Genomic DNA, 27,894 nt, shown 5'->3' with positions numbered 1-27,894 from the left:
TTTATGCATCCTTATCAGTAAGCTAATCAGTAAATTCACTGAGCAGCCTGCCTCCTTGGACATATGCTGTATCTATAAACATGTTCAATTCAAATCTGGTCCCACCATCCAGGAATTAATCTAACTTAGTTAAAACTAAGAAGTAGAGTGAGGAGGTGACATATGCTCCCAGAGTGACCTGGAGTTGCAGAATTCAGGAGCCTAATTATAGGTACCTGCTTCACACACATTTCCTATTTAAGTGTCTGAAGCCATATTGTAGAAAGATATCAGAATCAAGACTGGACTGAGAGCTTTTCTGCAAATCAATATTCCTGGTTTCAAGGAAGTCACTGGCATAGGGCCTGTGAAGTCCCAGGTAGCCTTCCTGTAAGGGAGCATTCCACTATTACCTCAGCCCCAAAAGAAAGAACTGATTCCATTTGCATTCCTTGCCAATAGATAAGGAATAGCTAGACATTAGCAACTGTGGAGGGCAAGCTGGTGGTTATGATGAGTGAGTGAATGGATGAATAAATGATCATTTAATCAATCCATCCACTAAAAGGTAATCACTACTAATCCATGCTTTATTATGTAACCACAGCCAGGGGACCCTGTTATAGATTTTCCTGTCCTTTTAGACCAGGAGTCATTGACTCTGGGTTGGAAAAGATAGGATGACAATCCACCAGCCAAACTTACCCTCCAATATAAAAAAAAATTTAAGACATTTGAATTCTCAGCAGTGAGATTCTTGTCCATCTTCCTGAATTTGGATACTTGGCTTACCTCAAATTATATAATAGTTTGCAGAAGAAGGTTGCATGGGCACAAGCCTCGATCATCAGTCCCCGAGAACGGCCCTGCAAATACAGCCAGATACGATCTTCCTCTGGAACCCCATACTCAAACTGCAGGGACTCAAGGTCCTGGAGCATGTCCATTTCCAAGCCACTATTTCCTGCAGTGATAGACACTAATCAGTTTGGCTCCTTGTCCTGGTAGAAGAGGGGTCTGTGTAGGAGGTGTGTGTATAATGGTGTGTGTGCCCAGGTCACAAGCACTCACGATGGTGGGCTTCAGCACCTCTCTACTCCCAGATTCTGAACTTGGAATTCACCTCTCTTGAATTCACACTCTAGAGTGTGAGTGTTTGAGGATTCCTAATCACTGGCTGCCCATGAATCCTGGACTCATGAAAAATCTGTACAGAAACCCACAGTATTGTTTCTCCACACAGGTTACAGGCACCGTTTTCGGCAGATGAATTTACAACAGCAATTGAATTTTACAGGTATTCTTGGGCCAGGACGTTTTCCCTTCCATTCCCTCCTGCATTTTGGAAATAGGACTGAACACACAGAACCACATTTCAAAGAAATGCTTCCCTTTCACTAAACTCCATTCTCCACAGGGTACAAAATGACCCAAACTAAATATCATTGTCCCCTGTCTAGGGCAGGGACATCTAGATTTACAAACTAAACTCAAAGTCATATAAACCCATCTACATATATCTATCACCAAACAGAGAAGATTGGCTCTGCTCCTCAGTAATTCTGATCCTGGAAGGTAAGAACTACATTTCTAAGGAGAATTACCCAAGAAACTTGTGATTATGACTCCTTAACTACCAGATTACAGTCTCTGAGTCTTAAAGGGGCCAGCCCCACTTAGAGGTTTTCCTGAGCTGAATATCAGGACATGAGTTCCTTCCACTGTTTCTAGGAGTACTACCCTAGAGCAGTATGAGACCCTCCTTTTCCCAACAGAAGATTCTGCATTTCTAGGGGTTTTTTTGCAGACTAGAATATCTTACAGATCTTAGCACTACTTGAGTTAGTTTACAACTCCTTCTTTTTGTGTTCAAGAAACCAATAAATTTTTTTCAGGTGAAATCAACATAACATAAAATTAGCCATTTTAAAGTGAACAATTCATCAGTACATTCAGAATGTTGTGCCACCACCGCTATCTTGTTGCAAAATACTTTCATATTCCCAAAAGGAACACCTACACCCATTAAGCAGTTACTCCCTATCCCTCCCCACCCTCAGCCTCTGGAACCACCAATCTGCTTTCTGTCTGAATGGATTTACCTATTCCAGATATTTTATATAAATGGAATCACACAATATGTGACCTTTTGTGTCTGGCTTCTCTAATCCCTTTTATAGGAAGGCTGTTATATGACAACACCATCTCAAGGAAAGTCTCACCCGGGCATGGTGGCTCACGCCTGTAATCGCAGCACTTTGGGAGGCCGAGGCAGGCAGATCACTTGAGGTCAGGAGTTTGAGACAAGCCTGACTAACATGGTGAAACCCTGTCTCTACTAAAAATACAAAAATTAGCTGGGCATGGTGGCACATGTCTATAATCTCAGCTACTCAGGAGGCTAAGGCAGGAGAATTGCTTGAACCTGGGAGATGGACGTTGGTTGCAGTGAGCCGAGATTGTGCCATTGTACTCCAGCCTGGGTGACAGAGGGAGACTCCATCTCAAAAAAATAAAAAAAATAAAATAAAATAAAAGCAAAGTCTCTACACTTGAAATGAGGGGCATGGACATTCTCATCAAACCTAAGAAACATTTCCTTACACCAAAACAGTCAGTAGGTCATCCTAATGTTGCCAAGTAATGCTTCCTGCTCCAAAAGAAAAAGAAGCTCAAAACCTAGATTAGCATGACCAATGCAGCATACAAGTTGTACAGACATGAATTCTAGGCCTATCCTTTGCTTATGCATTCTCAAAGGTGGGGATCAGTTGTTACTGTTTTGTATTATGTCACCTTGGCTAGGCTGAACTGCAATTTCCAGAATTCCCTTCCCTGTATGTTTCCGGTTAAGGTGGACCACCAGAGATATTTCTATGCAAGATCAGGAGGGTGGAAATGAACAGCAACCAGCCTGTGTTTCAGTGTGCATAATCAGGGGAAGTACTTTTGTAGTTCACACATGTTGCTGTTTATCTGCTGAGTACCTTGTTGGTGAGGGGCAACAGTTGGGCCTGTAACTGCTACATCTTCCCTGGTTCCTCCTTCAGTTGCTCACTTCTGGGCCAGGTGTTTTTCAGTTCCATGACAAAGGCCACTAGCTTTTCCAGCAGCAGGACACCCACCTCATCAAGGTTTGAGGCTGTGAGAACTGACATGGGTCCCAGTCCCTTCTCATGGTTTCGAGCTTGTCCCTGCTCACTCACTTTATAATAATCTTCCCTTCTCCACGGCCTTCCCTATGGATTTCAAGCTCTACCACTGGACATGAAGACAACTACCTTAAACAGACCCTCCAGCTGCCATACTTGAGTGGAAGTACTCAAACAGAAAAGACAGGCTGTACTCCTCAGTACTTCTCATCCAGTTTCTCTAACAGGTCAGAGAAAGGTCAAATTTCTCTAACAAACTGCAGATATAGATTAGATTAGATTAGATAATGTATATATATACCTAGTGGTTCTGCTTCTCTAAATGAACCCTAACCAATATACTAGTTAATAAAGTAACCACTGTTTGAAGATGAACCAATAATTTTAGTATAGTCTAGCAAATTAAACTCTTGTTTCTTCAATAGCAAGAAGGATGATCAAGAAAGGAACTAAATATGAGGTTACCTGGAATTGCAAAGTGGAGGAGCAAAAGATGGAGTCTGATCCCCTTAAAGCAGAGTTTCTCAACACTGGTGTTACTAACATGTGGGCAGGATAATCCTTTGTTATGGGCTGTTCTGTGGATTGTAGGGCATTTAGTAGCATCCCTGACCTCTACCCACTGGATGCCAGTAGCACGCCTAGTGTGGCAACAGAAAGCAACTTCGAACATTGCCAAATGTCTCTTGAGGGGCAAAACTGCCTCCAGTTGAGAACCATATTGCCTTAAGGCATCGTATGTGCCTCTGTAGGAGCATCTTCTCTTTTCCTTCTATGACTTCACCCACTCCACAGTCACAGGAACACAGAACTCTACAAAATGTTAGCTGGGTGTGGTGGCACACACCTGTAGTCCCAGCTACTCAGGAGGCTGAAGCGGGAAGATTGCTTGAGTCTGGGATGTCAAGGCTGCAGTGAGCCATGAGGGTGCTGCTGCACTCCAGCCTGGGTGACAGACCATGTCTATTTAAAAAAACAGGCCGGGTACGGTGGCTCACGCCTGTAATCCCAGCACTTTGGGAGGCCAAGGCAGGCGGATCACCTGAGGTCAGGAGTTTGAGACCAGCCTGGCCAACATGGTGAAACCCTGTCTCTACTAAAAATACAAAAATTAGCTGGGCGTGGTGGCAGGCACCTGTAATCCCAGCTACTCGGGAGGCTGAGGCAGGAGAATCGTCTGAACCTGGGAGGTGGAGGTTGCAGTGAGCTGAGAGCGCCACTGCACTCCAGCCTGGGCGACAGAGCGAGACACCATCTCACAAACAAACGAACTCTACAAAATTTTAGATTATCTAATGAATCCAGAGAAAGAAAGGGACTCACCCAGCATCACATAACTAGTTAGTGGTAGAGTTGGAAAAAGTCAGGTCTTGTGTCTCCCAGCACCGTGCTGTTTCTGCTTTGCCATAGCACTGTTACTCTATAACCTGACATGTGCTGACAGGCTGCTGAATGCAGTCACTGAGGAAAACTTGTAATGATCCTAAGATCCTGAGCAATTATTTCATCATTCTGCACAAAACCACCAGGAGCGGGAGAGAAGGCACCAAGGAAGAAATACCTTTATTAGGAGTCTAGGCATGTCAGAAAAACCCAGTTCAGTCACAGAAAAGGAGGCAAATATTGGTACAGAGCAAGAATCCAAGTGCGAAAATAAAACCTCCATCTAAATATCCTAAAAGAAATGCTGCTGAGTTTAGCCCAGGTGAAACTTCTGAAAGCTCCTGGTGAAATGAGATTTTTGCATAAAGAGAGAGCTCTCCAGCACTGCTGCATCTGAACTTCTTATAAAGTGACGGGTCTGGGCTAGCAGTAGAGGAAGAGATAAAGGGGATGTCTCATCACCCAAGCAAAGTCATCTGTGTTCAAGTGAGAGAAGAACCTTAGGCTTTTGGACAGAGTAAACTGGGGCAGCAGAGGGAAAATGGCTGAGGAAACACAACGTCTAGGCCATGTGTGGCATAATGTGGAGGGGTCTGTGCAGTCTGGTGTGAGTGCATCTCCAGCAGGTCTTGGGAAACACTGGCATTCCTTCCTGAGGCCATTTTGGTTCTGTTCTGATTTCATTCAGAGCAGAACTGCCAATGTCCAGCGCCAAGTCCTGGATCATAATTAGCTGAGTAGAATGGAGTGGCCACCCTATGACTACTGTACCTCTTCCTTTCTGGAGCAGTCACTTTTCTCAGACCAAGTGAGATCTTACCCAGTAGGGGCCCAATCTAGAAATCACTCCCACCTTCATATGAGCACCAGGTGGAGAGAATCATTCTCATGAGTCAGAGCTTTAGATCTCGATCCTCAGATGATGTTCCTTGGACAGAAGATCAGTCTGAAGTTATCTACGTCAAGAGTAGCTGGCACTGCCTGTGGATAATGGGACCAAGTGATGTGATGCTGCAACTCTCCCAAAGAATAGCTCTCTCTACTTTCACAGGCAGGAGAGGAGGAAATGAGGCAGGTTTCAGGGTAGTCAATGCCACTTAATTCTTCCATCGAATTTGCTGTGGAAAGGAAACAATGAAAGTGTGTGACCGGTTTTCACTTATCCCTACAGCAAGGCAGAGAAAATGCAACAAAACAAGCCTCATAGCTAGATAATGTAAGGAAAAGAAAAAGTAGAATCAGATCAGGAGGTGGGGGATGTTGAGAAATTTTTAAAAATACATGGGGGAGTTCATTTATTCAAAGATGCACTAAACACCTATTTTGTATTTTACAAGCCTAATTTTGGTCATTTGACCCTAAGGTAGGTCCCAAAATACCTGACAGGGAACTAACTTTCATATTAACAAAAAGCTTAGTAATTCCTGCTGTGAGAGATGAACCAGCTGTGCTCCCCAGATAGCTAACATCTATTTCACCCACTTCTTATTTTCAACAGGTAGGCCCCATCCATCCCCATGAGACCATACAGTTTGGATATTCTGAATCTGTAACATGTTTTCATACTTTCAATATTTAGTTTCTCCTATCTGCTAGGTTTAACTATTATCACAGCATTACAGTTAAGTCTTAGCTTGAGGTCCCCAGATTACCCCCCTATCATACTGCATCTCAGGAGTAATTTCTGCTATTCAAAGCAGTGCTTTTGATATTGTGGCCAGAGAAGAGCCTTACATCCATGTGGCTTAGCCAACTGCAATCCTTCCAGACCTTGGAAACATACACTTGGTACTATTTTGTGAACTGTCTGTCTCCTGAGCCTGCTGGAGGGGTAAACTGTAGCTGCTCACCGAGCTGCTGAGAAGAGCATCAATCTTCTCCTCCTCTGCTGATCCTTTATCTACCTTACTCCTGTATGCTAGCAACTGTTGACGATCCTTCAGGTCCCGGCAGGTCTGTGCGTCAAAACAAACAATACAAACCTCCAATCAGCCTTCTATACAGGTTTCTTTTTGCCCAGGATGGTCTCAAACTCCTGGGCTCAAGCAATCCTCTCTCCTCAGGCTCCTGAGTAGCTGGAACAACTGGTGTGTGCTACTGTGCACGCATGAGGGCTTATTTCTTTTTGTCATTATCACTTTGACCCAAGGCTCAAGGACAGGCTAAGAGGCTATAGTGGGATAACAGTGGGGTCCAATGCCCACAGAACTCCATGTTGGAGAGAAGACTACACAGCTTGTACAGCTTGATTTAGTTCTATGAATTCTCCAAGTACGACAAGTTATAAAAACACAGAGAAAGCAGTCAGAGGGCTGGGAAAATAATACAGGAGTGCTGATCTCCAAATGAACTCCTGCCAGATTATTCTGTCCATTCAATCAAAACTGGTGGGAGCACCTCAGGATCTTGGACAGAGAATATTATAATCCCCACCCCGCCTCGCCACTGAGGATCTAACGGAGGACTCCCATTTCTTGGGGACTCACATCAATGACGACATCATGGCACTTGAACTTAGTGGCTAAGTTCAACTTTGTGTCCACATCTTCCACCAGATTGACGTACTCCTGTAATATCTGTGGGAAGAGGTACTTCCGATTAATGATTCAAAGACCCATAAGGCACAGAGCTCTACAAGGTAGAAAAGAAAGTCCTGAAGAAAGCAAAAGAGTTCAATAGCTAATGTTTCCAATTCCCATCATCAACCACAGGACTAGTTCTGCAATGGGAATGAGGTAATGCTACACAGTACTTCCATGCTGCCTCAGTAAGCAGGAAAGAGCACACTTCTGATCCTAGAGCCAGATACACATGCCAGCAATGACAGTACTCTAGCTGTGATCCAGTGCTCTGCTCATTTCTCCCTGATGTCTTTTCTCCACGAGTTCTCCTTTTCTATCATTTGAACAGTACATCAGTATTCCACTTGGGCTAACACAGTAGATGCTACTCAGAGAGGACAGTTTGGAATTTTTTCTAAAGGGGAGAAAGGGAGAGAATTTCACTCCCTGGCCTTTTTTATCTTGAGGCCTATTGCAGCCATTGTGCTGCCTTTAAGGGAAAACAAGAGCAGATCGGGTCTCCCATCACTGACCAGTAAGAGGCTTAAAGTTAGGTCTCCGAGAATATCCTGTACCCAACTCTCTTTAGGAACCATTACCTGCACAGGGGCATTGTTCTTGTGCAAAATTTCGACAACCCGATGGAAGCCAATGGGTGCTCTCTTCTTGGTATAGCCCAGCCAGTTCTGAAAGAGGAAGATGGGGTAGCGGTAGGTAGGCCAGGCACACTCAACACATTCTAGGTTAGTCTATGTTTTACGATCAGACCAGAATAACATGGTGGGTAGGTGGGGGTGCTGAGGGATACAGAAATAATGAGAAATGAATTTTTCAGAAAAATCAAGGGACTTGAGAGAGTGGAAATGAATCAGGTTTGAAATAACTAGAAATAACTATAGATCTATAGAAACGAATGCAGGGAAAAGTCGTGAAATACTACTAAATGGGTAAGTAACTTACTTAATATTTGTAGTATGAATTTATCAATGTAGAAAATAATTCCATCTTCCATATCTTTATAAGTACAGAGGTTTATTTGCAAATTCATGAGGGAAGGTCTGGAAAGCTACCCATTAAACTTTTAACAGTGTTTGCCTTGAGAAAGGGGGTGAGATAGGAGTAGGTAGAAAATGAAAAAGGAACTTCACTCTTTCTATACTTGAATACAGTGTTTGATTTGGACAACAGACACGTATTGCTTTGTTAGTTAATATAACTAATTGAATAATTAACAAATAGGAAAAACAGAAAATTTTCAAGCCCATAATGGAAAAACAGATATTTAAAACGTAAACTAATTCATATGGAACCACCAAAGATCGCGCATAGCCAAAGCAATCAATGTTAAAGAAAAACAAAATGGAGGCCAGGTGCGGTGGCTCATGTCTGTAATCCCAGCACTTTTGGAGGCCAAGGTGGGCGGATCACTTGAGGCCAGGAGTTCGAGACCGGCCTGGCCAACATGGTGAAACCCCATCTTTACTAAAAATACAAAAATTAGCCGGGCATGGTGGTGCATGGCTTTAATCCCAGCTACTCGGGAGGCTGAGGCAGGAGATTCGCTGGAACCCTGGAGGCAGAGGTTGCAGTGAGCTGAGATTGTACCACTGCACTCCAGCCTAGGTGACAGAGCAAGACTCTGTCTCAAAAAAAAAAAAAATTAAAAAAAGGGGTAGGGGTAGGAGGCAACATGGCTTCATGATTTCAAATTATATTACAAAGTTATATATAGTAATCAAAACAGTACGGGGCTGGCATAAAAACAAACACATAGACCAATGGAATAGAATAGAGAGCCTAGAAATAAACCCAAGCATATATGGTCAGCTAATTTTCAACAAAAGCACCAAGAGGACCCAATGGGGAAAGGATAGTCTCTTCAATGAGTGGTGCTGGGAAACTGGATTTCCACATGCAAAGAATGAAATTAGACCTTTATCTTACACCATACACAAAAATCAACTCAAAATGGATAACATACCTAAGCATAAGACCTGAAGCCATAAAACTCCTAGAAGAAAACATGGGAAAAAGCTCCTTGACAAGACATTGCCTGGGCAATGATTTTTTGGATATCACACCAAAGGCTCAGGCTACAAAAGCAAAAAATAAATGGGATTACATCAAACTAAAAAGCTGTGCATGGCAAAGGAAACAATCAAAATGAAAGGCAGCCTATGGATTAGAAGAAAATATTTGTAAACCACATATCTGATAAGGGATTAGTATCTAAAACATATAAAGAACTCACACAATAGCAGAAATAAAAATGACCAGATTTAAAAATGGGCAAAAGACCTGAATGGACATTTCTCCAAAGAAGACATGAAAATGGCCAAGAAGTATATGAAAAGGTGATCAATATCACTAAACATCAGGGAAATGCAAATCAAAACTACAATACGATATCACCTCACACCTGTTAAGATGGCTGTTATCAAAAAGACAAATGATGTGTTAGCAAGGGTGTGGGGAAAGGGAACTCCTGTACCCCTGTTGGTGGGAATGTAGATTGGTGTAGCCAATGTGGAAAACTGGCTGCAGTGAGCTACAGTCATGCCACTGCACTTTGGCGTGGGTGACAGAGTGAGACCCTCTCTCAAAAAAATTAAAAATAGAACTACCATATGACCCAGTAATCAATCCTTCTTTTGTGTATATGCCCAAAATAAATGAAATCATCACCTCATGAAGATACTTGCATTTCCACATTCATTGTAACACTATTCATGAGATGTTAACTATTCATGAAATGTAACTATTATAAATTATTGCTGAGAATTTAAATATCTATAACTTACAAAAATAATAAACAATAATTCCCTCCCCCTAAAAAATAGCCAAGATAAGGAAACAACTTAAGTGTCCATTGACAGACAGATGGATATAGAAACTATGGAACTACGGTATATATATACATTCATGCTGGAGTATTAGCTTTAGAGATCTAATTACAAGATGAGGACTGTAGTTAATAATATTGTACTGTAATCAGGACAGTGAGTAGATTTTAGCTGTTTTTGACAGAAAAAAATAATTTGAGATGATAGATACGTTAATTTGCTTCACTGTAGTAACCATTTTACTATCTACATGTATCTCATAACATCTTATTGTATAACATAAATATATACAATATATAATAACATTTATCTTAAAAAAAGAAGAAAGATAACAAGTGTTGGCAAGGGCATAGAGAAAAGGGACCCCAGTACACTGTTGTCGGTGGGAATATAAATTAGTGCAGCCATCATGAAAAACAGTGTAGGCATTCCTCAAAAATGTTTAAATAGAACTACCATATGATCCAGCAATCCCACTATTGCATATAAATCCAAAGGAAATGCAATCAGCATCTCACAAAAACATCTACACTCCCATGTTTATTGTGGCATTATTCACAAGAGCCAAGATATGGAAATAACCTACGTGTCCACTGATGGATGAATGGATAAAGAAATTGTGGTACATATATACAATGGAATATATTCAGAACTTAAAAAATAAGGAGATCCTGACATGTGACAGCATGCATGAACCTGGAGGACATTATCCTAAGTGAAATAAGCCAGACACAGAAAGGAAAATAACCTCACGATCTCACCATGTAGGATCTAAAAAAGTCAAATACATAGAAAGTAGTTTCCAGAGGGGGGAAAACGTAGGTCAAAGGATGCAAAGTTGTAGTTATGCAGGATGAATAAATCTACAAATCCAATGTACAGCATGAGGACTACAGTTAATAATAGTGTAGTGTATACTGGAAATTTGCTAAGAGAGTGAATTTTAGAGTCTCTTACCACACTCACAAAAAATGGCTAACTGTGAGATGATGGGTTAATTGGCATGACTGTATAATAATTTCACTATGTATATGTAGATCAAAACATTATGTTGTACCTTAAATATATACAATAAAAATTAATTTTAAAAAGGCAAATCAGTAAAGACATGACAACCAAATTCAATCCAAGGTCTTTGATTGGATCCTGATAGAAAAAAATACAGAAGCAAACCAAAACAAGCTATAAAGAACTAATTTAAATATGGACCATGATTAAATATATATTATTATATTAATGTTAAATTTTTTTAGTGATAATTATATTATGCTTTTTTTTTTTTTTTTTTTGAGACAGGGTTTTGCTCTTGTTGCCCAGGCTGGACTGCAATGGCGCAATCTTGGCTCACTGCAACCTCTGCCTCCTGGGTTCAAGCAATTCTCTTGCCTCAGCCTCCTGAGTAGCTGGAATTACAGGTGCACACCACCACACCCAGCTAATTTTTGTATTTTTAGTAGAGACGGGGTTTCACCATGTTGATCAGGCTGGTCTCAAACTTCTGACCTCAGGTGATCCACCTGCCTCCGGCCTCCCAAAGTGCTGGGATTATAGACGTGAGCCACCGCACCCGGCCCAATATTGTGCTTGTGCAGTATTAAAGGAGAGGTGTTAAGATGTCTACAACTTACTTTCAAATGATTCAGAAAAGACAAACACATAGGTATAGAAAAAGAGAAAGCATACATGGCAAAATTGTTAATAAATTAGTGATGTGGATAAAGACTATTATACTATTATAGTATATATTTGATTATTATATGAACTATAAAATTCATTCTTTCAATTTTTCTTTAGGTTTGAAATTTTGGAAAATAAAAAGTTGGAGGAAAAATGTAAACTGGTAACTAGAACTTCTAACATGATAGAACCCTTCTGTCTCCCCAGGCCTCAGCAGCACTAAACAGTTCCAGGGCACACACCTTTGTGGTGAATAGGGCATCTACATCATTCCAGGCTCGAAGCTTGGCACGAGCAGCCAGGGCTGTCAGCACATACTGTTTGTCTGGGATCTGGAAAGCAGAGACCAAGAAAAATTAAGGGGGAAGTAGAAATACATCAATGGGGGTGCTTGAGAATTTTAGAAAAGACAGACATTAAATATTTCCTGATATTGACTCTGCCCCTTAAAATCAAAAAATTTCTCAGTTCAAGAACTTCTTAATTCCCAAGCCCCAGCACTGCTATAGGCCATTCAGTCTTCTCTCACTTTCCCAAACTCATTCCTTTCCACCTTTAACCTTGAATATCAAAGGACACACTGTACAGGGTTACAAAGCAACATCCACTCCATGTAGTTACCCTGATCACTACTTTCATAACACTGACCAATTTGTATCTACCTTAAATGTCTTCTTCAGGTTGATGGGACTGCTGAATGTCCCCTAGGATGAAAGTGAAAAAGGAACTTTAGTGATATTGACTTTCCCATGTACCACCCAAGCTCTCATTTTCTTTCCCACTACAGAGACTTTCTACATCTTACTCTGTTGCCATTTAAACATAGAAATTAATTTCAGGGAAAAGCTCCATTGGGAATAGTCAGATACCACTATAAGCTGGCTTATCAAGAACTGGATTAATAAGTATGGTGCTTTTTCCCATTTTCTGCTAATCCAAATAAGGGGAAAATGTCTGCCTATTATCGTGGAATCCAAACTTCTTCGAAAAATTTAGAAAGAAAAAAGAGTGGCCAGGCGCGGTGGCTCTCACTTATAATCCCAGCACTTTGGGAGGCTGAGACGGGTGGATCACGAGGTCAGGAGTTCAAGACCAGCCTGGCCAACATGGTGAAATGTCTCTACTAAAAATACAAAAAAAAAAATTAGCGGGGAGTGGTGGCGCACACCTGTAATCCCAGCTACTCAGGAGGCTGAGGCAGGAGAATTGCTTGAACCTGGGAGGCAGAGGTTACAGTGAGCCAAGATCGCACCACTGCACTCCAGCCTGGGCGACAGAGCAAGCCTCCATCTCAGAAAAAAAAAAGTATCCACAGCCACTTGCCACCCTGCTGCTCTTCTCCACACCATGCTAATCCATTTGAAATCGTGGACCTTTGAACAGAGACTTCTACAGGTAACAGCACCAGGGACAGAACTTGCTACGCTAGCATGCCAGCTCACTTGAAGCCACAAACCTTACAAACCTCTTTTCCCTCCTGGCCAGATGAGGCCCTCTTACCCCTGTTGAGGGCCAGGAAAGCTTCCAGGTGGATTTCTGAGAACTATACATACCCATTATTAATAGAGTACATAAAAGTACTGGATTTGAACTATGTTCTTTTTGTGCAATGAGAGTTTGTGGAATCTTCCATATTTTGCCTGTACCTCAGCCTCTGTGTAGTGATAGAAGCAGGAGTAGAAAAGCGTTGTCACTAGTGGCATGTTGAGGATGGAAGCTTTGCGGGGGTGCTTTCGGAAGATCTCAGTCTGTCCTGCTGATTCTAGATGGCGATCATTTGCCTGTGGTGGAGTGAGCCCAGTAAAAAAAGAAAAAAAAAACAATGTCCATGGAGTAGAGGCAGGAGAAAAATCTTTTAATACTACAGCAGTTGTGTTTCCCACCCTAGGAGTGAAACAAAGAACAGAAAAAGAAAGAAATTGCCTAGGATATCCCCAGAGTAGTTTAAAATCCATAAAATGATCATGGATCCACGTTGGATGGAAACAAATAGAAGTGGTGATGACATGGGAGATTTGGGATGAAGAAGAAATACTTCCAGGTTAACAGCTGCTAAGAGGAAAAAGGATCCTAAAAACAATGGAGGAAGGGGGCTATTGTGTACAGGCAGAAAATGAAAGGCTTTTAGAAACCAACAAGAAATGACCCACGTGCAGAGCACAGAAATCTCCTAGATGCTGAATGGCACTGAGCCTTGGCACTGAAGCAGAAGATGTAGAGGAGAGGAGTCTAACCTCAATAATGATCTGACGTTCCAGGAGCGTGTAATGGTCCTGTATGTGTGCAGAATCTTCTGCTGAAAATGGCAAACTGGTAGAGTGCCAGAAGGTTAGTATCTTTCTCTATTCAAACAAGGAAACAAACCCAACTAAACCAAATCGCCAGCCTAAGTATAAGAGGCTCATGGTGCCTCACCATGAGGCTGATCTCGGTTCACCTTTAGAGCGTCCCTTAAAGGAAGAAAGACACAGCATGAATGGCGTGAATTTCATATTAAAGGTTTTGCCGATTCAAGAGGGATCCTGAGAGTCCACAAAACACTTATAATCACTCATAATTTTGCTGATAAATGAATTAGAATCCTCTCATTTTGGGAGTTGGAGTATTTGGTGAATGAGTCACAAAGCTAATGAGTGAGCTTAGGCAACTGCCCATCATCCACATCCCAGTGAAATTCTGTGGCTTGTGCTTAACTTACTGAGGGGACACCTAGATTTGTTAGCCATTTTTTTATGGCAGAGTACAAAAGGTAGAGTAAATTACATGCCATGGTGGTATGTTCATAGATTGGCAAATATCACAAATGTCAAGGGTCCCATCTTCAACACTGCATTATTTTTTTGTTTGTCTGCTTGTTTTGAGATGGAGTCTCTCTGTGTCACCCAGGCTGGAGTGCAGTGGTGCGATCTTGGCTCACGACAACCTCCACCTCCTGGGTTCAAGCAATTCTCCTGCCTCAGCCTCCAGAGCAGCTGGGACTACAGGCTAATGCTGCCATGCCCAGCTTATCTTTGTATTTTTAGTAGAGAGGGGATTTCACCATGTTGGCCAGGATGGTCTTGATCTCCTAACCTCGTGATCCACCTGCCTCAACCTCCCAAAGTGCTGGGATTACAGGCGTGAGCCGCCGCGCCCGGCCGCATTATTGTTATACATGAAGATGCTGAGGGACAGTGTCTTGCCAAAAAGTCATGTGGTCAATGGGGAAGGCCAAGAATAGAAGCCAGATTTTAAATGCCCAGTTCACAGATCTATCTTTTAGAAAGTGCTGCATTATTCCCCATACTCTGCTCACTCCAGGAAGAATTCTGAGTTTTAATTACACTATTCCAGGTAAGTTTTAGCCACAGTGAATTTTTAGAAGAGATAAAGAGAGATGCTATAAATTCTAGTTACTTCACTATTTTAACTTTTCTCCTTATTTTCCAGAGGCCATATAACATATCTCAGTATTTCGTAACATTAAATGGATTTCACTGATATAAAAAAATTTCTAAACATGAAGCCGGGAAATCATGTCACATGAGGAATGGTTGAAACAACCATGAGCACTGAACCTGAAGAAGCAAGGACTACTGGGTAGACGCTACACCTGTCTTGAAAGATACAGGGAAGCAAGTTTCAGCTTAACATAAGGAAGCACTTTCCAATAATGAAAGTTGTTCAAAAACAAACTGAGCCGTTTCAAGAGCAACAGGCACCCTGTCACAGGAATATGTGGAGCTGGGTTTTGTAATAATTTAAATTCTGGATGAAAGCTTGCCCTGGATCAGTGGTTCTTGGGACTTTGGGGTTTCAAGGACCAGTAACACTGAAAAAAATGCATGAGGTCCCTAAAGTATTGCTATCTTTTTATTACTTAAGGTCATAAAAAAAGTACAGCTCATTTTAGTACCAAATAAGAAGAGAAAAGTGAGGACAAAGTCCTACAATAAAAGATAACCTTTCAAATTAAATAAATTTAGCTTTAGGAAAAAAAATCTCTCTACATTTGTCTTTTATTTTTCTCAGTTTACCACCAAGCAGTGGAAACTCTGCTGGGGACTAGTGTGTGAATATCACTGCATGAGGCGACCCTGAATGATGCTGGTATGATTCATTGTTAGCCCTTCCCTTCCTGCCTATCCATTCCACCCTTTTTAATTTTCTTCATTCCTTCTGGGTAAAGGTATTTATACTTAAAATCATTTCTCCCCCATACTTACCCAACACAGGTCTTAAGAAATTCTTTTCGTTTGTCAGGGTCCTGAATGTTCAAATGCTCTCGATAATGAGATAGCTACAAAAAGCAGAAAAAGGCTTTGAGGTATTTTGTCTCCTTAGATGAGGGAGATAGCTGAATAACTGAACTTCCCATGCTTTAAAAAAACAAATTCTTCATTTCTGGGTATAGATGGTTATTGGAGGCGGGGGGGGATAGGCAAAGAGTGATTAAATATCATTAGTAGGTTTATCTATAACTGCACTGTACGATACAATAGCCACTAGCTACAACTATTTCTTTAAATTAATTAATGTAAAAATTCACCTTCTTAGTTAACACTAGCCACTTTTAAATAACTCAATAACTACATGTGACTAGGAGCTACTATAGTGGACAACACAAATACGGAAATTTTTTTTTTTTTTTTTTTTTTTTTGAGATGAAGTCTCTCTCTTGTTGCCCAGGCTGGAGTGCAATGGCACAATCTCAGCTCGTTGCAACCTCTGCCTCCCCGGTTCAAGCGATTCTCCTGCCTCAGCCTCCCAAGCAGCTGGGATTACAGGCGCCCACCACCATGCCTGGCTAATTTTTGTATTTTTAGTAGAGGCAGGGTGTCACCATGATGGCCAGGCTGGTCTTGAACTCCTGACCTCAGGTGACCCGCCCACCTTGGTCTCCCAGTGTGCTAGGATTACAGGCGTGAGCCACCGCGCTGGGCCCAAATATGGAATATTTCCATCATTGTAGAAAGTTCTATTGGCTGGTGCTGATCTATAATGAAGCACTGAGTAGATAGAGTACCGAGCTTTACCTGTAAGTTTCACTTTAGCCTCAGTATTTAACCAAAAATGAATATTTTGCTTCAGCTTTAGAATTTGAAAAGTCAAAGAGCTAAACACCTATTTCAGTGTTATTTTTGGCATCCTTGACCATGTACATGATCAATGGTAGTATGATCATGTAAATATCTAACAATTAACATCAGTAATATAAATAGGGCATGTCATTCTGACTCACTGTTCATAAATATTCACAGATGGAGCTAACAGATGTATATAAAAATGTAAATGTATATAAAAATGTAAATGTAAAAATGTAAATAACATAAGACAGAATAATAGAAATTACATATCATAATCCAATCTTTGTAAAATATTTCATATAAAATAGTTGGTATACAATCATTCCTAATATTAAAGAAAGTAACCTTTAAGAGCTATAGTTAATTTTTTGTTATTCAATTCCATTTCATCCTTAGGTCTTTCAAGAAAAGTTCCACATGGGAAACCTTCATATTCTGTGGGCATACACTAAAAGTGTACTATCAGCTTTGCCACTTAAGTTTACAAGGTTGAAAAACTCAAAATCTATATACAACAACATGCATGACAAATCATCTTCAATTCAAACATAATGAGTATAAAGAAAATAAAGTTTTAGATAAAAATGAGTTACCCAAAACACATTTATTCTCACTAATGAAATTCAAAACAAAAAACTTTATAAGAATGCTGTAAGAAGAAAAATCCTTATAGTTTTGAACTTACAGAGATTTAAAAATATAAACAAACAGCTTTTCAAATGATTACTACAGGCTGCCAATCATTTTCAGTTGATTAAGAAAATGGATTTTTCAGATTCTCTCATGCTTTGAATATTAAGTACAAGTTCCTTTCAGAAAACATGTTACTGAGCCAGGTGAGGTGGTTCACATCTGTAATCCCAGAACTTTGGGAGGCCAAGGTGGGAGGATAGCTTGAGGCTAGGAGTTCGAGACCAGCCTGGCAAACAAAGTGAGACCCCCGTCTCTACAAAAAGATTTTAAAAAATTAGTCAGGTGTGGTCGTGTGCACCTGTAGTCCCAGCTCCTTGGGAGCCTGAGGCTTGAGCCAGGAATTGGGAGTCTGCAGTAAACTATATGGTCACGCACCACTGTACTCCAGCCTGTCTCGAAAAAAAAAAAAACATGTTTCTGAAAAGCATTTTCAGTATTATATATATAATCATGCTATTCAAAGGTTAACAATATTTAATGTGCCAACTGAATGTATGTATGGATATCACAAATGTGTTGTACAGTAACTCAAAAAGCAATCCTGTCATCAACAGTGCTGAGAAATTCTTTTTTTGAGACAAGGTCTCATTCTTTCACCCAGACATGACCTCCCAGACTTAAGTGATCCTCCCACCTCAGCTTCCCAGGTAGCTGAGACTACAGGCATGCACCACCATGCTTTGCTAATTTTTAAAATTTTTTTAGAGATGGGATCTCACTATATTGCCCAGGCTGGTCTCCAACTCCTGAACTCTAGTGTTCTTCCCACCTCAGCCTCCCAAGTGCTGGCATTACAGGCATAAGCCACTGTGCTTGGCTAGAAATTCTTATTCCTGCATTATAATGACAAGTTTTTTTTGTTTTTTTTTTTTTTAACATGAATTGCTGAAGTTTTAATAATACAATTGAGTTTTTGGTAAAATTTCAGATTTATTCTTGTATTCCAGGAGTTCATTCTATGACTGTGAAAATCTGCCAAAATTCAATCTTAACACTTGGCCATTGAATTCTCAGCCAAAACGTGTATTGGGTGTATCATCAACTTGACCTATCTTCCTTCTTGACCTATATCTGGTTTCTTATCCTTTTAGCCTTCAACATTTTCTTTGTGAGAAGCCAAAACCCCAAAACTCCTACCAACCAGGACCTGAAAACAACCTAAAAACAAATTACAAATTGACCTGGCCAATTTTCACATATTTATTTTTTAAAATTTATTCATAAGCCCAACCAAAAGAGCATTTAAAAAGAAAGAATACATCATTTGGATTAAGTTTTCAGGTTTTCCAGGTGCCTCTCTTTTCTGTATATAATCAATATCAAAGGAAATAGTTCAATCAGTCTGGGATCTTGGAGGCTGGGGTTTGGCTTAGATTTCTGGGGTTTTTTTGTTGTTTTTTTTTTGAGACAAGAGTCTCGCTCTGTTGCCCAGGCTGGAGTGCAATGGCGTGATCTCAGCTCACTGCAACCTCCCCCTCCAAGGCTCAAGCAATTCTCCTGCCTCAGCCTCCCAAGTAGCTGGGATTACAGGCGCATGCCACCACACCCAGCTAATTTTTGTATTTTTAGTAGAGACAGGGTTTCACCATGTTGGCCAGGCTGGTCTTGAACTCTTGACATCAGGTGATCCACCCACCTCGGCCTCCCAAAGTGCTGGGATTACAGGCGTGAGCCACCACTCCCAGTCTAGATTTCTGTTCAACAGGTCCCCAACTGAAACAAAGGCCAACTTACCGCAAGCTCTTCTGTTCTATCTAGGAACCTGGGAAGAAGCAGAAGGGAGCAGGATATTTGTATCTATTGATGTGTGGCAGTATAACCTCACAAAATCGAGTGACTCCTCTAGGAGAAACACAATTCAAACTCATTTCCCTCTATACACAAGATAAATGGTTGATCAGATATCACTGTTCCCCTGGTCTCTCTGGCCGAACAAAAACCAAGGACAAGAAGGTACTGCAAGGAACTAATAACTTTGTTAACAGGTCTGACAGGGAGGCTCAGAGCCACCTACTCTAGCCCACAGAAAACCTGGTGGTTGTTTTTTTTTTCCTAAGATTAAAGCACTATTCTCTGTCAATACAATCTTGAAAACAGATTTTCTATATTGTTCTTTACTGTTTTCACGGACAGAGTACAATGTGTTTTGTCTCCCCCAAAGGCTTAGGTAAGACCTTGGAGCACCAGGACTTTTGTCTTCTGATTCTTCTTTACTCTGAATAGACCACCATAGTTAACATTACCATTCTGGCATGGAGGTGATGCCTGATAAAGCCTTGTTGGTTGGGAAAGAGGAAGGAAGGGAAGGAGGGAGGGAGGAAGCAGCCAGCCTCTGTGACCATGTCTTCTTTTGCAAATTCCTAGCTAACACCTGTGATCTTGACCCTAACCAGGTAACCTGCTTTTCCCCACCTCAGTCTTTTGGGGAGCTCATTGCTGTGCTGGAGTCACTGGGTAATCAGGGTTACCTTGGGCCACATATCAGTCTAAACAGAGGTTCTGACCCTTTCCCTGACACTGAAGAAAGGACATCATGTGCACATATTTTAATCCAAAGGTGGGATATGGTCCCCACTGACTGGAATTAGAGGGAAGAAAAACATGATAGAAGACCTCAGCCCTCTTTACCCCCAGCAGACATGCCTACCTCTCACCTATCAGAATCCTACCTAGTTTCACAGGCCCATGCAAATCCTAATCACCTCCATGAGGCTTTCCTTGGGTATCCTGACTGAAAATATTTTCTTCTTCTCTTCTGCTGTACTTCCCACTAGTATCACTTAGAATCAAGTAATAAAAGATACCTTTATTCTAGGTCTTTTATAAGAAAACACTTAATAAATATTAATACTACAAACTAGGTATTATGCTAAGTGCTGGCTCATATCCTAGCCCTTCATCTTCATAATAACCCTGTGGGTAGGTGTTATCATCCCCATTTGATAGATGTGGAAACCTCATGAAGAGGGTTGGTAACTTGGCCAAGGTCACTCTATGAATGATGCGGGAGACCTATAATAGCATTCAACCCAAGTGCGTGTGACTCCAAAGCCTGGTTCTTAACCAACTTGCACCTTATCATAAGCTATGCTGTACTGCTAGTTATCCCCTCACACTTCAATAGCTTGTCTTCCAAGTACTTCCAGGAAAAGGGCAGTTGGTGTCTTCTTTTCCTTTGTAACCCTCAGAGTGCTTTGAAACAAGTACTTACTAAACTTTATAGACCAGATGATCAGTTCTTACCTGAAGAGGTCTAAAAGCAACTTTTGATCCCCTATTTCCTTAAGGAAGTGAATAAGATGTCTCAGGGCAACCTGTCGCACCTCCAGCTCTCGGAAGAGGATCTCTGTCAGACAGTCAGGAGTTAGGTTGAGAAAGATTAAAGACTATTAGTCAAGTGTGAAATTGGTCTCCCTACTCACACATTCCAAGCATTATCTCATCAAAGCCTAACAAAAGCTAAGAATGGTTTACCCCTATGTCTTAATTCACCATCAATACACTCCGTGGTCTTGGGCAGCTCATAGCCATTGAATCAGCTTTTCATTTCACACCAACCCAAACAGCAGGCACTTAGCATGGACTCTGACTTCTTCAAACCAACACAGCCATCTGAGGAGGCTCTGTGGTTAATGTAGTCATCACCCTAAAGAACGCCCTCAGAGATGTGATGTGTGCTCTGAAGTCTCAGGCCACCCCAGTTGTCTCTGAAATAGACTTGACTAATGAATTCTGGTATGAAAGGCACATGGCATTCTCCCCTCGAATGTGGCAGACACCTTGCTGACTGAAGATTTCCTGCAAGCCATTCTCACCTTTGCTCAGTGTCCTCTTCAGGAAAATCAGAACCTACAGGAAAAAACAACGAAGACTGTGCAAACTTTCCAACACAGAGTCATGCCCTGAGCACTACAGACATGGGGCCAGCAACTCATTAGCAATCTCTGCAGGTACAGCCAACAGCTCTGTATGTGATGCAAGGAAAGCCAATGGCTATCTGGAACTGAGCTGTGTCTTGAGAGTCCACACACCCATGCCCATGCTGCTGAGAGACACCTCCCTGTGAAAGAGGATATGCTCACATCTCTCCTCCCTCAGATTGTTTTATATAGCACATAGTAGCCAACCTTCTGTGTCTTGGTTACAATCAAGGGTTTCACATAGGCTGGGCATGGTGACTCATGCCCATAATTCCAACACTTTGGGAGGCTGAGGCAGGGAGATTACTTGAGCCCAGGAGTGTGAGATCAGCTTGGGCAACATAGCAAGACCCTGTCTCTACAAAAAAATTTAAAAATTAGCCAGGCAAGGCCAAGCATGGTGACTCACGCCTGTAATCCCAGATCTTTGGGAGGCCAAGGCTGGTGGATCACCTGAGGTCAGGAGTTTGAGACCAGCCCAGCCAATGTGGTGAAACCCCATATCTACTAAAAATACAAAAATTAGCTGGGCATGGTGGCCCACGTCTATAATCCCAGCTACTTGGGAGGCTGAGGCAGGAGTATCGCACAGTGAGCCGAGATTGTGCCACTGCACACTAGCCTGGGCGACAGAGTGAGACTCTGTCTCAAAAAAAACAAAAAAAACTAGCCAGGCATGGTGGTATGCACCTGTGGTCCCAGCTACTCAGGGAGCTGAGGTGAGAGGATCATTTGAGCTCAGGAGGTCAAGGCTACAGCGAGCCATGATCATACCACTGCACTTCAACCTGGGTGACAGAGTAAGACCCTGTCTCCAAAAAAAAAAAAAAAACACAGGGTTCCACGCTTAGTGCATGTGGCACCAGCTAAGCCCTTAAAGCACAGATTACTTAGAATCCTTCACCTCCAAGGGGAATCCAGGATCTTTACTTAATATTTAACACAAAATGTTATTCTATTTGATTGGATTTTCAGAAACTAGTGAAAACAATAATTAAACAACAACAAATCCGACAACTCACTGCAGTAATGACGTTTCCATCATGCATGCTTACTGCCTCTTCTAGGAGTTGTAGTTTGTCCTGTAAGGAGCGGAATCTCTCTAGTGAGCAAACCTGGCAGAATAACACTAGAATTAGTACATAAGAAGACAGTTTTCTTTATTCCTTTGTTGCTGGATACTAAAGAATGAGCAATAATGAAACAAAATGTCCCCAAGGAGAGTCTTTATTTTTACACTATGGTCCCCAGCACTTATAAAACAGTAGGTTCCCACCACCCTCTCTAGTTCAGCCTGCTGCCCTATAAGATGCTAATGTCCTGAAGTCTTGATAAAGTCGACAGAAATCACTTGTTCTTTTAGAGACAGAGTCTTGCTCTGTTGCCCAGGCTGGAGTGCAGTGGCGCAATCTCGGTTCACTGCAAGCTCCGCCTCCCGTGTTCACGCCATTCTCCTGCCTCAGCCTCCTGAGTAGCTGGGACTAGAGGTACCCGCCACCACACCTGGCTAATTTTTTTTTAGTAATTTAATTTTTAGTAGAGACGGGGTTTCACTGTGTTAGCCAGGATGGTCTCGATCTCCTGATCTCGTGATCCGCCCGCCTTGGCCTCCCAAAGTGCTGGGATTACAGGCATAAGCCACCGCGCCCGGCCAAATCACTTGTTCTTTTTTAAGAACCTTTATTCATAATTTGCATACAGTAAAACATACCCTATTTAAGTATATAGTTCAGTGATTTTTTTTTTTTGAGACGGAGTCTCACTCTGTCACACAGGTTGGAGTGCAGTGGCGCGATCTTGGCTCACTGCGAGCCCCACTTCCCGGGTTCATGCCATTCTCCTGCCTCAGCCTCCCAAGTAGCTGGGACTACAGGCACCTGCCACCACACCCGGCTAATTTTTTTGTATTTTCAGTAGAGACGAGATTTCACCATGTTAGCCAGTATGGTCTCGATCTCCTGACCTTGTGATCCACCTGCCTCGGCCTCCCAAAGTGCTGGGATTACAGGAGTGAGCCACCGCACCCAGCCAGTATCTCATAGTTTTAACTCACATTTTCTTGATAACTATAATTTTAAGTATCTTTTAAAGTGATTATTGGTCATTCATGTATCTTCTTTGGTGATGTGACTGGTCAACTCTTGTAACTCTTGTGCCAATTTTTTATCAGACTGTCTACTTATCACTGAGCTAAGAGTTTTGTTTTTGTTTATCTTTTTTTTTTTTTTGAAACAGGGTCTCACTATATTGCCCAGGCTGGAGTGCAGTGGCATGATCATGGCTCAGTGCAGCCTCAACTTCCTGGGCTCAAGCAATCTTCCCACCTCAAGCCTCCTGAGTAGCTGAGACCATAGGTGAGTGCCATCACACCTGGCTAATTTTTATTTTGTAGAGATGGGGTCTTGCTATATTGCCAGGTTTAATAAGAGTTTTATATATATTCTGGCCAAGTACAGTGGCTCATGCATATAATCCCAGCACTTTGGGAGGCCAAGGCAGGCAGATCACCTGAGGTCAGGAGTTTGAGACCAGTCTGGCCAACATGGTGAAACCTCGTCTCTACTAAAAATACAAAAATTAACCAGGCATGGTGGCACGCACCTGTAATTCCAGCTACTCAGGAGGCTGAAGCAGGAGAATCACTTGAACCTGGGAGGCGAAGGTTGCAGTGAGCTGAGATCGTGCCACTGCACTCCAGCCTGGGTGACAGAGGGAGACGCCGTCTCAAAAAAAAAAAAAAAGTTTTATATATATTCTGGATGAAAGTCCTTTATAATACACGTGTTTTGAAACTACTTTCTCTGAGCTATGGTGGTCTTTTCATGGTTTTAACGGTGGTTTCTAAAAAAAAATAAAAGTTTTAAATTTTGATGAAGTCCATTTTATCCATTTTTTCATTTATGGTTCATGCTTTTTGTGTCCTAGGTAATAAATCTTTGGCTAAGTCAAGATCATAAAGATTTTAATCTATATTTTCTCCTAGAAGTTTTATAGTTTTAACACTTAATTTACATTTAGGTCTATGATCCATTTTATTTATTTATTTTTTCATTCCCAATCCTTAGAACCTGTGAAGTATAATCCATTTTATCTGCTTTTTTTTGAGAGACAGGGTCTCGCTCTCTTGCCCAGGTTGGAGCGCAGTGATGCGATCACAGCTCACTGCAGGCTCACCCTCCAGGGCTCAATTGATCTTCCTGCCTCAGCCTCCTGAGTAGCTGGGATTACAGGCACAAGCCATCACACCTGGCATTATGATCCATTTTGATCCATTAATTATTATGATCATTGCCAATTCTACCAAAATTGATCTGTACACGCAAGGCAATCCCAATAAAAATCTCAGCAACTCTTTTGTAGACACTGCCAAGCTGCTACTAAAATCGATATGGAAGTATAAAGGATCTAGAATAGCCAAAACAATTTTGGAAGAGAAGAACAATGTTGAAGGTTGAAAGTTTCAACAAAGTTGAAGTATCTTGATTTCAAGATTTATATAATAATCAAGACTGTAGTATTAGCTTAAGGATAAATAATCCAATGAACTAGAATAAAGAGTCCAGAAATAGGTCTACACATATATGATCATTAATTTTCTTCTTATTTTTTTCTTCTTGAGACAGGGTCTTGCTCTGTTGCCAAAGTGGAATGGAGTGGCACAATCTCGGCTCACTGCAGCCTCGACCTTCAGGGCTCAAGCAATCCTTCCATCTCAGCCTCTCAAGCAACTGTGACTAAAAACATATCCTGCAGCCAGGTGCAGTGGCTCACGCCTGTAATCCCAGCACCTTGGGAGGCCGAGGCGGGCAGATCACGAGGTCAGGAGATCGAGACCATCTTGGCTAACACGGTGAAACTCCATCTCTACTAAATATACAAAAACATTAGCCGGGCGTGGTGGCGGGCACCTGTAGTCCCAGCTACTCGGGAGGCTGAGGCAGGAGAATGGCGTGAACCCGGAAGGCGGAGCTTGCAGTGAGCTGAGACTGCGCCACTGAACTCCAGCCTGGGAGACAGCAAGACTCCGTCTCAAAAAAAAAAAAAAAAAACAAACAAACATATCCTGCTATAAGATTATAAGTTACATTTATATATTTATAAATTATAATATACATTTATATTATAAATTAGCCACACTTGGCTTTTTTTAAGATGGAGTTTCGCTCTTGTTGCCCAGGCTGGAGTGCAATTGCACAATCTCGGCTCACCAGGTTCAAGCAATTCTCTTGCCTCAGCCTCCTGAGAAGCTGGGATTACAGGCATGTGCCACCACGCCCAGCTAATTTTGTATTTTTAGTAGAGACGGGGTTTCTCTGTGTTGGTCAGGCTGGTCTCAAACTCCCGACCTCAGGTGATCTGCCTGCCTTGGCCTTCCAAAGTGCTGGGATTACAGGCATGAGCCACCGTGCCCGGCCGCACGCCTGGCTAATTTTTTTTTTATCATTTGTAGAGACACGGTCTCAGCCTATGTTTCCCAACCTAGTCTTGAACTCCTGGGCTCGACAGATCCTCCCACCTTGGCCTCCCCAAGTTCTGGGATTACAGGCATGAGCCACTGTGACTGGCCTGATTTTCAACAAAGGCATCAGCGGGATAATTCAATGGAGAAAGGATAGTTTTTTCAACAAATAGTGCTGGAACAAATGGAGATCTACATGGGGAAAACAATGAAACTCAAACCCTTACATCACACCATATGCAAAAATGAACTCAATGAATCACAGATCTAACATAAAAGATTGTTCTCACTCTTTTTTTTGGGCAGGGGGGCGGACTTTCACTCTTGTTGCCCAGGCTGGAGTGCAGTGGCACGATCTCAGCTCACTACAATCTCCACCTCCCAGATTCAAGTGATTCTCCTGCCTCAGCCTCCCGAGTAGCTGGGATTACAGGTGCACACCATCACACCTGCCTAATTTTTTGCATTTTTAGTAGAGATGGGGTTTCACCATGTTGGCCAGGCTGGTCTAGAACTCCTGACCTCAGGTGATCTGCCTGCCTTGGCCTCCCAAAGTGCTGGGATTACAGGTGTGAGCCACCACGCCCGGCTTCTCTTTTTTTTTTTTTTTTTTTTTGAGACGGAGTCTTACTCGCCAGGCTGAAATGCAGTGGCGCAATCTCAGCTCACTGCAACCTCCATCTCCTGGGTTCAAGTGATTCTCCTGCCTCAGCCTCCCAAGTAGCTGGGACTACAGATGCCTGCCACCATGCCTAGCTAATTTTTTATATTTTTAGTACAGATGGGGTTTCACCATGTTGGCCAGGACGGTCTTGATCTCTTGACCTCGTGATCCACCCGCCTCGGCCTCCCAAAGTGCTGGGATTACAGGCGTGAGCCACCGCCCCTGGCCCCGGCCTCTCACTCTTAAACGTACTTTTCCCCTCTCATCCATCACTCTTTTCCCACTACCCCATCAAAACAACAGTAATGGAGAACCAGAAATTTTGCCACTGACTTTCAACCTTAATGGATTTATTTTCCCCCTGAAATTCATTGAACAAATGAGAACTGAAGAGAGGTCAAGAAATCTTCCCTGTGTGAACAAGCTGGCCAGCTTCCCGAAGAACCTCACAAAAATTCTCTCTCCTTACCTTGCCCTTTCGGAGGCGTCGCACTGTATCACTGGGGCTCCAGTCATTGCTGTAATCCTGGAATATTAGCAATACATGAATCCCAGGAAGTTAAGGAATCAAATTTATCAGTGTACCCACTCCTCAACTCAAACTCAGTCTTAGTGTCTAAGGGGGAAATACTTTGTGGGAGGGAATGGATGTGAAAAAAATGAAGAAATGGGACGGTTTTGTTTTGAGTTTCTGAAGGAACTAGAGCAGGGACAATATAGATAGGAGGAGATGGATCAAAGAGGGAAGAGCCAATTGACAAAGCCAGTAGCCCCATGCCTACTGGTTCAGGACTGCAACCTCTAAATGAATTAGAATCACGTTTTAGGATTCTAACAATTAATGCCTTTGGCCAACAGAAGGAAAGAGAGAGACATTGGAGACATGTTCCTTTTCTGACCTTAGGATATGGTTTCTTCCTTATGGATCAATTTGCTTTTTTATTTGCTTCATGGGAATATGAGCTCTACCAAGCTTCCAGACTGCAGTGATGATCACTGGGTTTCAAAGTACAGCCTTCAAGTGGGCACATAATGAGTTAGCAAAGTATGGCAGAACTGAGTCAGAATATAGAGATTATAAGTCTAAGCTGCACCCTTTCCTAGTTCTGAGACCCCAGGTAAGCCCTAATGTTTAGAAACCCAGTTTTCTTATCTATAAAACAGGGTTAAAAAAATATCTACTCAAATACTTGGGAATATCAAGCCAGGTAACATATGTCAAGGTACTTTATACTGTGGAAAGTGTTACACCAGTGTATGCTGTAACTCACCCTATACTCCCCTTTGGGTCTCCCCAGCTCTGGAGCATAGCTTTTGGCAGGTGTGTCTGACAAAGCTGAAAAAGAACAAGCAGCTGGTTCAGAAGGGCACCATGAATCCTGCTTGTCACTCCTTCCCTCTACTGCTTCCTTCTCACATTGGGAGCCCACAAGTCAAAAATGTGAGACTTTATGGCCAAAAGCAGATCTCCGTTCTTCCCCAAAGACAGCATCCCTA

The 27,894-nt window shown here is 42.0% G+C and overlaps 2 protein-coding genes across 3 annotated transcripts in view; both read right to left on the bottom strand.

The window, feature by feature from the left end:
* NOXRED1 (NADP dependent oxidoreductase domain containing 1) overlaps positions 1 to 1,093 on the bottom strand; it is a 31,235-nt gene extending 30,142 nt beyond the window's left edge. Inside the window, exon 1 of one of the 2 annotated variants that reach the window (XM_003260803.2) lies at positions 772 to 1,093. In XM_003260803.2, the coding sequence (XP_003260851.1) occupies positions 772 to 926 (155 nt within the window). In that variant the 5' untranslated portion in view covers positions 927 to 1,093. The remainder of the gene's footprint in view (positions 1 to 771) is intronic. The other variant, XM_030803004.1, reaches the window with a different exon arrangement.
* Positions 1,094 to 4,670: 3,577 nt separating this feature from the next.
* Positions 4,671 to 27,894, bottom strand: part of VIPAS39 (VPS33B interacting protein, apical-basolateral polarity regulator, spe-39 homolog) — a 31,632-nt gene continuing 8,408 nt past the window's right edge. The window contains exons 6-20 of the mRNA XM_003260804.4: positions 27,669 to 27,733; positions 26,867 to 26,923; positions 22,297 to 22,389; positions 21,170 to 21,203; positions 20,598 to 20,700; positions 19,089 to 19,116; positions 15,801 to 15,874; positions 13,830 to 13,905; positions 13,242 to 13,376; positions 12,258 to 12,299; positions 11,838 to 11,927; positions 7,675 to 7,761; positions 7,001 to 7,090; positions 6,365 to 6,469; positions 4,671 to 5,632 (exon numbers count right to left, since the gene is read on the bottom strand). Of these exons, the coding sequence (XP_003260852.1) occupies positions 5,612 to 5,632; positions 6,365 to 6,469; positions 7,001 to 7,090; positions 7,675 to 7,761; positions 11,838 to 11,927; positions 12,258 to 12,299; positions 13,242 to 13,376; positions 13,830 to 13,905; positions 15,801 to 15,874; positions 19,089 to 19,116; positions 20,598 to 20,700; positions 21,170 to 21,203; positions 22,297 to 22,389; positions 26,867 to 26,923; positions 27,669 to 27,733 (1,100 nt within the window). The 3' untranslated portion in view covers positions 4,671 to 5,611. The remainder of the gene's footprint in view (positions 5,633 to 6,364; positions 6,470 to 7,000; positions 7,091 to 7,674; positions 7,762 to 11,837; positions 11,928 to 12,257; positions 12,300 to 13,241; positions 13,377 to 13,829; positions 13,906 to 15,800; positions 15,875 to 19,088; positions 19,117 to 20,597; positions 20,701 to 21,169; positions 21,204 to 22,296; positions 22,390 to 26,866; positions 26,924 to 27,668; positions 27,734 to 27,894) is intronic.

The sequence above is a fragment of the Nomascus leucogenys genome, chromosome 22a (genome assembly GCF_006542625.1).
Source record: "Nomascus leucogenys isolate Asia chromosome 22a, Asia_NLE_v1, whole genome shotgun sequence".
Lineage (NCBI taxonomy): Eukaryota > Metazoa > Chordata > Mammalia > Primates > Hylobatidae > Nomascus > Nomascus leucogenys.
The sequence above is the reverse complement of the archived record's forward strand: the minus strand, read 5'-3'. Positions and strand labels throughout refer to the sequence as shown.